This window comes from Podarcis bocagei, assembly GCF_964188305.1.
Source record: "Podarcis bocagei genome assembly, chromosome: 10".
In the NCBI taxonomy this organism is placed as follows: domain Eukaryota; kingdom Metazoa; phylum Chordata; class Lepidosauria; order Squamata; family Lacertidae; genus Podarcis; species Podarcis bocagei.
The window spans coordinates 2,914,961-2,924,186 of record NC_138135.1 but is presented as its reverse complement, the minus strand read 5'-3'; the positions used below and the strand labels follow the sequence as shown (position 1 = coordinate 2,924,186).

Here is a 9,226-nt window from a genome sequence, read left to right as displayed (position 1 = left end):
AAAGAAGCCAGGGTGGCTATCTAAAGAACTTTTAACTGAGTTAAGATTAAAAAAGGATGTGTACAAAAAATGGAAAAGGGGGGAAACCACCAAAGAGGAATTCAAACAAATAGCCAGCACGTGTAGACACAAAGTCAGAAAAGCTAAAGCACAGAATGAACTCAGGCTTGACAGAGAGGTTAAAAGCAACAAAAAAGGCTTTTCTGGGTATGTTCGTAGCAAAAGGAAGAACAAAGAAACAGTGGGGTCACTCAGAGGAGAAGATGGTGAAATGCAAACAGGGGACACAGAAACGGCTGAACTCCTCAATGCCTTCTTTGCCTCCGTCTTCTCCGATAAAGAAAACAATGCCCGACCTGAAGAATTTGGAGCAAATGATTCAGCAAAGGAAACACAGCCCAGAATAACTAAGGAGATAGTACAAGAATACTTGGCTAGTTTAGATGTATTCAAGTCTCCAGGGCCAGATGAACTGCATCCAAGAGTATTAAAAGAACTGGCAGATGTGATCTCAGAACCACTGGCAGTCATCTTTGAGAATTCCTGGAGAACAGGCGAAGTCCCGGCAGACTAAAGGAGGGCAAATGTTGTCCCTATTTTCAAAAAGGGGAAAAGAGAGGACCCAAATAATTATCGCCCAGTCAGTCTGACATCAATACCAGGGAAGATTCTGGAGCAGATCATTAAGCAAACAGTCTGTGAGCACCTAGAAAGGAATGCTGTGATCACCAATAGTCAGCATGGATTTCTGAAAAATAAGTCATGTCAGACTAACCTGATCTCGTTTTTTGACAGAATTACAAGCCTGGTAGATGAAGGGAACGCAGTGGATGTAGCCTACCTTGATTTCAGCAAGGCATTTGACAAGGTGCCCCATGATATTCTTGTAAAGAAACTGGTAAAATGCGGTCTTGACTATGTTACCACTCAGTGGATTTGTAACTGGCTGACTGACCGAACCCAAAGGGTGCTCATCAATGGTTCCTCTTCATCCTGGAGAAGAGTGACTAGTGGGGCGCCATAGGGTTCTGTCTTGGGCCCGGTCTTATTCAACATCTTTATCAACGACTTGGATGATGGACTCAAGGGCATCCTGATCAAATTTGCAGATGACACCAAACTGGGAGGGGTGGCTAACACCCCAGAGGACAGGATCACACTTCAAAACAACCTTGACAGATTAGAGAAGTGGGCCAAAACAAACAAGATGAATTTTAACAGGGAGAAATGTAAAGTATTGCACTTGGGCAAAAAAAATGAGAGGCACAAATACAAGATGGGTGACACCTGGCTTGAGAGCAGTACATGTGAAAAGGATCTAGGAGTCTTGGTTGACCACAAACTTGACATGAGCCAACAGTGTGACGCGGCAGCTAAAAAAGCCAATGCAATTCTGGGCTGCATCAATAGGAGTATAGCATCTAGATCAAGGGAAGTAATAGTGCCACTGTATTCTGCTCTGGTCAGACCTCACCTGGAATACTGTGTCCAGTTCTGGGCACCACAATTCAAACTGGAATGTGTCCAGAGGAGGGCAACCAAAATGGTCAAAGGCCTGGAAATGATGCCTTATGAGGAACAGCTAAGGGAGCTGGGCATGTTTAGCCTGGAGAAGAGGAGGTTAAGGGGTGATATGATAGCCATGTTCAAATATAGAAAAGGATGTCACATAGAGGAGGGAGAAAGGTTGTTTTCTGCTGCTCCAGAGAAGCGGACACAGAGCAATGGATCCAAACTACAAGAAAGAAGATTCCACCTAAACATTAGGAAGAACTTCCTGACAGTAAGAGCTGTTCGACAGTGGAATTTGCTGCCAAGGAGTGTGGTGGCGTCTCCTTCTTTGGAGGTCTTTAAGCAGAGGCTTGACAACCATATGTCAGGAGTGCTATGATGGTGTTTCCTGCTTGGCAGGGGGTTGGACTCGATGGCACTTGTGGTATCTTCCAACTCTATGATTCTATGTGGTCTAGAAACCAGTTTGGACAATACATCACCCAGCCCTAATCCTCACTGACCACCAGCAATCCAGATAAACCCTCACCCTTTCTCTGTCGAAAGGTACTTTAAATATTAGATCATAACCACATTGTTTGACAATGCCTTCAATATTTCATTACTATAGACTTTTACGCATAAATACCAGAACTTCACAAACACAACATGTGTTAATGAGTGATGTCCTGCTGAGTTCATTGCTGTGAAGAAAAGAGTGGACCCTGAGAGGAAGACGTCCTGCACTCCAAACATCTAAATGGGTTCGTCCATGTGAGAGTCCCTGGATGTTCCTTAAACACTCCTTTGTAAATAAAGCACGTTTTGCAATCTTTTCATTTAAACTGCTTCTCCTCTTTGAGGTTGTTGATAGTTTGAAGGGTTTCAAGTACTAAACTTCTTCCTGTCCGTGAATCTGTTGATTTAGAACTTCCACTAGGTCTGAACCTCTATCTACTTTCCTGATATTTATAAGGTTTGTGTTTTGTGTGAGTTTGTTGATATAAATCAAGGGTTCCACTCTGACTGAAGCTCCTTCCTCAGTCCATACATTTAAACAGTTTCTCCCCTGTGTGTCTGCTGATGGTTTCTAAGGTTTCCATTAAAACGGAAGCTCTTTCCGCACTCCATGCATTTAAATGATTTCTCCCCTGTATGAGTCCGTTGATATGTTCTAAGGCTTCCATTATCACCAAAGCTCTTTCCACACTCCATACATTTAAATGGTTTCTCTCCTGTGTGAGTCCGTTGGTGTATATAGAGGTGTCCACTCTGACTGAAGCTCTTTCCACACTCCAAACATTTATATGGTTTCTCCCCTGTGTGAGTCCGTTGATGTGTTCTAAGGTTTTCATTAAAACGGAAGCTCTTTCCGCACTCCATGCATTTATATGGTTTCTCCCCTGTGTGAGTCCGTTGATGTATTCCAAGGTTTCCATTGAAAGTGAAGCTCTTTGCACACTCCATACATTCATATGGTTTGTGCCCTGTGTGAATCCGTTGATGTGTTCTAAGGATTCCATTCTGACTGAAGCTCTTTCCACACTCCAAACATTTATATGGTTTCTCCCCTGTGTGAGTCCGTTGATGTTTTCTAAGACTTCCATTATCACCAAAGCTCTTTCCACACTCCATACATTTAAATGGTTTCTCCCCTGTGTGAGTCCGTTGATGTATATTGAGGTGTCCACTTTTACTAAAGCTCTTTCCGCACTCCATACATTTAAATGGTTTCTCCCCTGTGTGAGTCCGTTGATGTATTCTAAGGTTTCCATTGGAAGTGAAGCTCTTTCCACACTCCATACATTCATATGGTTTGTGCTCTGTGTGAATCCTCTCATGTAATTTAAGGGTTCCATTCTGACTGAAGCTCTTTCCACACTCCAAACATTTAAATGGTTTCTCTCCTGTGTGAGTCCGTTGATGTGTTCTAAGGATTCCATTCTGACTGAAGCTCTTTCCACACTCCAAACATTTATATGGTTTCTCCCCTGTGTGAGTCCGTTGATGTTTTCTAAGACTTCCATTATCACCAAAGCTCTTTCCACACTCCATACATTTAAATGGTTTCTCCCCTGTGTGAGTCCGTTGATGTATATTGAGGTGTCCACTTTTACTAAAGCTCTTTCCGCACTCCATACATTTAAATGGTTTCTCCCCTGTGTGAGTCCGTTGATGTGATCTAAGGTTTGCACTCCTACTGAAGTCCTTTCCACACTCCATACATTTAAATGGTTTCTCCCCTGTGTGAGTCCGTTGATGTATATTGAAGTGTCCACTCTGACTGAAGCTCTTTCCACACTCCATACATTTATATGGTTTCTCCCCTGTGTGAGTCCTTTGATGTGTTCTAAAGGCTGCATTGAAACTGAAGCTCTTTCCACACTCCATACATTTATATGGTTCCTCCCCTGTGTGAATCCGCTGGTGTAATTTAAGGTATCCATTATTACTAAAGCTCTTTCCACACTCCAAACATTTCAATGGTTTCTCCCCTGTGTGAGTCTGCTGATGTAAACTTAAGTGTCCACTCTGACTGAAGCTCTTTCCACACTCCATACATTTATGTGGTTTCTCCCCTGTGTGAGTTCGTTGATGAGTGCTAAGTGCATCACTCCGACTGAAGCTCTTTCCACACTCCATACCTTTAAATGGTTTCTCCCCTGTTGGAGGTTGTTGATGTGAACTATGTGTGCTCATTCAATGAAGAATATTCTGCATGTCACACATTTTAATTTCTATTCCTAATGAAACTAAAGGTGCCCCATTCCCTGGAGTTCTGACTGTCTTCTCCATCTCCTTCTTCAGAGTGGGAGGAAAGGGAATCCTGTTTGGGTTTCAAGGAAGAGACCTAAGGGAAAGAAAATAAATCAAACTCCATTAGCACCTTCTCCTATATCAACATCTCCTATATTCCCCCACCTCCTCCCCATGTTCCCAATTTTTTGGAAATGAAGTTGTAATGTTAACAAATGATAGTAATTCATGAGCAGCTTTCATAATCCTCAATCAATGTTAATAAAGCAGCATGATTTTTAAAAGAATGGTGTGCTGTCTGATTTCATGCCCATCTTCTGATGCAGGACTATCCTAAAATGACACTGAAAAGCAGATATTCAAGGCAAATAGATAAACTGTACTTAGTGGGATATGTAGTACCTTTAATAAGTAGTATTAATTTACTTATTGCCTGAAGTTGTGTTTTTTCTAGAGACGAATTTATTCCGGTTCTGTCTCAAATATCATAATTATATGATGTCTTGGGGTGTTAGGAGAGCATTAGTTCCTTTGGTGGGGGTCATGTCATGCACGTTATGGGGTAATTTATCCATCAATGGTCCCCACCCTACACTCAGTTCCCACCTGTGGCTTCCAGAAGCTGTCAGGATAGAATAAGGGTTACAAGCCCAGGAACGGCTTCAACCGGCCGGCTAAACCAGGTGAGAATAGATGGTCTCAAATCCTTGGTGGGTTGGGGAATTCTGCTGCAGGTGAAGGCAGGCCCTGGTGGATGGAGAGGATGAGAACAACAGTGAATCCCACAGTCAAGAAGGCAGATTCTGCCCATCCTGCTGAGGAAAGTGAAGGGCAGATGGGGCTCGTCAATCTGGGAAGGGAGGTCCTCGAGAAGGAAAACTAAACCTTCACCTCCTGGTGAGTTATCTTCAGGAAAAGAAAAGGCTATACAAATCCAGAGTGGAGTCTCTAAGATAGTTGCATGGTGTCCTGCACACCTCCTTCCAGCCACTCCAGCAGCCAAGCTGGTGCCAAACGTACTGCTCTGCTTTCCTTGGGACCATATTAGCCAGGCTGAGAAAGGGGTCTTGTTGTCTAGGCAGCCCAGGACCCCCAAACACACTGCCCAGGCAGTGCTGCTAACACAGCAGTTTCAGGCGGAGAGATGAGCTCAGACGTGTGTATCAAAATCTCTCCAATGTGGATGTGTTGTTTACATCATATGTCACTGTAAAAGTATTCAAAATATTTGTCTTTTGAAGAAAAGACCACCAAGTATCGGATGGCCCCTTCAAAGCTAATGAAAGTCTTGTGCCTGGAGCTTTTGGGGGTGCAGGACCAGGAAAGCTTCTGCCAGCATGATCCTTCCAACTGGGATTCAGGCCTCATCATGTGACAGAAACTGCCCTCATCGCTCTGGTTGATGATCTCCAATGCGCTAGAGTCTGAAGGGAAAGCTGTTTCCTGGTTCTGCTAGATCTCTCAGTGGCTTTGGAGACCTTTGGCCATGGTGTCCTACTGAACCCTCTAGAATAGAATCATAGAATCATAGAATCATAGAGTTGGAAGAGACCACAAGGGCCATTGAGTCCAACCCCCTGCCAAGCAGGAAACACCATCAGAGCACTCCTGACATATGGTTGTCAAGCCTCTGCTTAAAGACCTCCAAAATAGGAGACTCTACCACACTCCTTGGCAGCAAATTCCACTGTCGAACAGCTCTTACTGTCAGGAAGTTCTTCCTAATGTTTAGGTGGAATCTTCTTTCTTGTAGTTTGGATCCATTGCTCTGTGTCCGCTTCTCTGGAGCAGCAGAAAACAACCTTTCTCCCTCCTCTATGTGACATCCTTTTCTATATTTGAACATGGCTATCCTATCACCCCTTAACCTCCTCTTCTCCAGGCTAAACATGCCCAGCTCCCTTAGCCGTTCCTCATAAGGCATCGTTTCCAGGCCTTTGACCATTTTGGTTGCCCTCCTCTGGACACGTTCCAGTTTGTCAGTGTCCTTCTTGAATTGTGGTGCCCAGAACTGGACACAGTACTCCAGGTGTGGTCTGACCAGAGCAGAATACAGTGGCACTATTACTTCCCTTGATCTAGATGCTATACTCCTATTGATGCAGCCCAGAATTGCATTGGCTTTTTTAGCTGCCGCGTCACACTGTTGGCTCATGTCAAGTTTGTGGTCAACCAAGACTCCTAGATCCTTTTCACATGTACTGCTCTCAAGCCAGGTGTCACCCATCTTGTATTTGTGCCTCTCATTTTTTTTGCCCAAGTGCAATATTTTACATTTCTCCCTGTTAAAATTCATCTTGTTTGTTTTTGCCCAGTTCTCTAGGGGATCTGGGGACCCTGCTATGCAGTGGTTCCCCTCCTTCCTCCTGGGCCATGTCCAGAAAGTGGTGTTGGGGGATGACTGTTCTGACCCCTGGGCTCCCACTTGTGGGGTTCCTCAGGGCTCTGTCCTCTCCCCCATGCTTTTTAATATCTATATGAAGCTGCTGGGAGAGATCATCAGGGTTTTGGGGCTGGGTGATCACCAGTATGTGGGTGATCCCCAGCTCTTCTTCTCGTTTAAATCGGAGCCAGTGAAGGTGGTGAATGCCCCGTGTTGGTGCCTGGAGGTGGTTTGAGGATGGGTGGCAGCTAACAGATTGAGGTTGAATCCTGACAAGACAGAAGTACTGTCTCTGGGGAACAGGAGGTGGGCAGGTGTGGGGGGGCTGGTCCTGATGGGGTAATTGTGCCCCTAAATAACCAGGTGTGCAGCCTAGGGGTCATTTTGGACTCACAGCTGACCATGGAGGCGCAGCTCAATTCTGTGTCCAGGGAAGCTGTCTAGCAGCTCCATCTGGAATGCAGGCTGAGACCCTCCTTCCCCGCACACTGTCTCGCCAGAGTGGTGCATGCTCTGGTTATTTCCGGCTTGGACTACTGCTATGTGGCCTACATGGGACTACCTTTGAAGGTGACCCAAAACTGCAACTGAATGGGAGCAGCTGCCAAGACCACATATCACTGCTCCTAAAGGATCTTACTTGGCTCCCAGCAGATTTTCAAGCACATGTCAAACTGTTGGTGCTGACCTTTAAGTGGCATGGCTGCATTTTCCAGGCAAAGAAAAGTATTGATCTAATGCAGGCTTCCTGAAACTCGGCAGTTTCCTTTCTGCTGAGAGCTGGTGGTGGGATCAGTTGCGATGAGGTTATGAAGAACCTTTCTTGTTTCATGGAACCAGATGAAGCTGGTTTAAACTGGAGTGAGCCAGGCTTGCTATCCAGTCCCAAGGTTACTCTGACATTTAATAGAATATAAATTACAAGGCCGAAAGGCATCTGATCCCACTTCCTAGACTGCTATTTCTCTACTCTGCTTGTGTGATTCTTACTTGAGTGCTGTTTTGGTATGCTAAGTTAGGGTTTTACATAAGGTAGATTTTTACTATTTTTTGGATCCTGTTATGCTTCTTTGCCTTCAGTAATAAATTTATTTGCTGAATGAGATTGTTATGGAGCAGCAAGATCTGCAACCTAAAGCCCTCAACAGCCTCAGCCCTGTAGACCTGAAGGAGCATCTCCACCGACATCGCTCAGTCTGGACAGGGAGGTCCTCCTTGGAAGGTCTTCTGCTGATTCCCCCCTGGGAGAAGCGAAGTTACAGGGAAGCAGGCAGAGGGTGAGGAAGTGGGCAATATTCTGACATTTAGAAGACAGCTGAAGGCAACCCTCTATCAGGAGGTTTTTAATGTCTGATGTTTTACTGTCTTTTCTTTGTACTGCAACCAGGCAGTGGAAGAGAAACTTAAAGATGGAAGCCTGAGAGAGAGGAAAAGGTTCCTGGCTGCTTCCTGGGTGGGATTGCGGAAACAAAGAGCTGCTTCTGAGAAGGCCTCTCCCCTCCCCTCTTCCTCTTCCTCTTTCCTCTCCTCTCCAGGGGGACCAATGGTTGGACTTGGCAGAACCACTGCGTCTGGACAGGGCAGGAGCTTATGGGGTGGGAAGAGGATGGAGGTTGCAGGAAGGAAGGGGGGGACTGGACCCCCCACTTTCCAGGGATCTGTCTCTGGTCACCTTGAAGGGGTGGCCGATTCCTGGGTGGGAAGGAGAAGTCAAGGCGGCCCCTCCAGAGAATCCCAGCAGGCGCCACCATGGAGAAGTCTCCCCAAAGACTGATTTCCTATCTCCCCCCCCCCATTGCTGCCCTTTCCTGCCCCAGGGATGCTCCCCCTCCCCACTTCCTCGACTCCCTCCCTCTGTCCCAGAGTCTCCCCTGCACCCAGAGGCCTCCCTTGGCGCGGCTCAGCCCTCATCCCCCATCTTTCCATCCTGGGGGGCCACCCCAAGACTAGCAGAGGAGGGACAGGGGGTCTCTATCTAGGCGTCCCTCACGCCCGTTAACCCTCCTTTATCCGTGCGAAACCCACAGGGCCCCAGGGATGCCTTCGCGGGGAAAACGGGGCAAGGGGGTCCTCGTGGGGACCCCCTGCGTAGGCGTCCCATGTCCGCCGCTGCCAAGGCGCCTAAGGGGCCAAGGAAAGCCCCCTTCGCAGCACACGTGCAGGGATCCAGGCCCTGCCGACGGGGCCCACGAAAGGCGCCTTGGGGAGCTGGCGGGGGTCTCTGGGTCCTTACCCCCTCCCTCTCCGTCCCCCGCGACCCCTTTACCTCTTTGTCCTCGCTCCCGATTCTCCTTTCCTGCAACATCCACCGGGCGGGGGTTCCCTCCCCTGCCGCCCCGCCTTTCCTTTCCAAAGCGCCCCCCCCCCCCCGAGCTACGGCGCAGAGCAGCAATCCGGCGCAGAAGCTCCACGTCCGGGAGAAGCAGGCAGTTCGGGAGGGGGGCTCTCTCCGCTCATTCCGGAAACAGAAGCCGGATTGGAGGAGGAGCAGAAGGAAGAGGTGCGACATAGGGGGGGGGGGGTTGAGGGTTGTGGGGGCGGGGTGAGAGGAGGATGTACCGGGAAGGGAGGGATAGAGGGGGGGAGGAGACGAAG

General features: G+C 47.3%; 1 protein-coding gene across 10 annotated transcripts in view; it reads right to left on the bottom strand.

Annotated features, from left to right (window-relative positions):
- Nucleotides 1-945: 945 nt before the first annotated feature.
- LOC308595651 (uncharacterized protein) overlaps nt 946-9,226 on the bottom strand; it is a 223,249-nt gene continuing 214,968 nt past the window's right edge. For 7 of the 10 annotated variants that reach the window (XM_081210193.1, XM_081210195.1, XM_081210191.1 and 4 more), the window contains 2 exons: nt 4,855-4,995; nt 946-4,342 (listed from right to left, as the gene is read on the bottom strand). In XM_081210193.1, coding sequence (XP_081066319.1) covers nt 2,545-4,191 — 1,647 coding nt within the window. In that variant the 5' untranslated portion in view covers nt 4,192-4,342; nt 4,855-4,995 and the 3' untranslated portion in view covers nt 946-2,544. The remainder of the gene's footprint in view (nt 4,343-4,854; nt 4,996-9,226) is intronic. The other 3 variants (XM_081210200.1, XM_081210199.1, XM_081210192.1) reach the window with 2 other exon arrangements.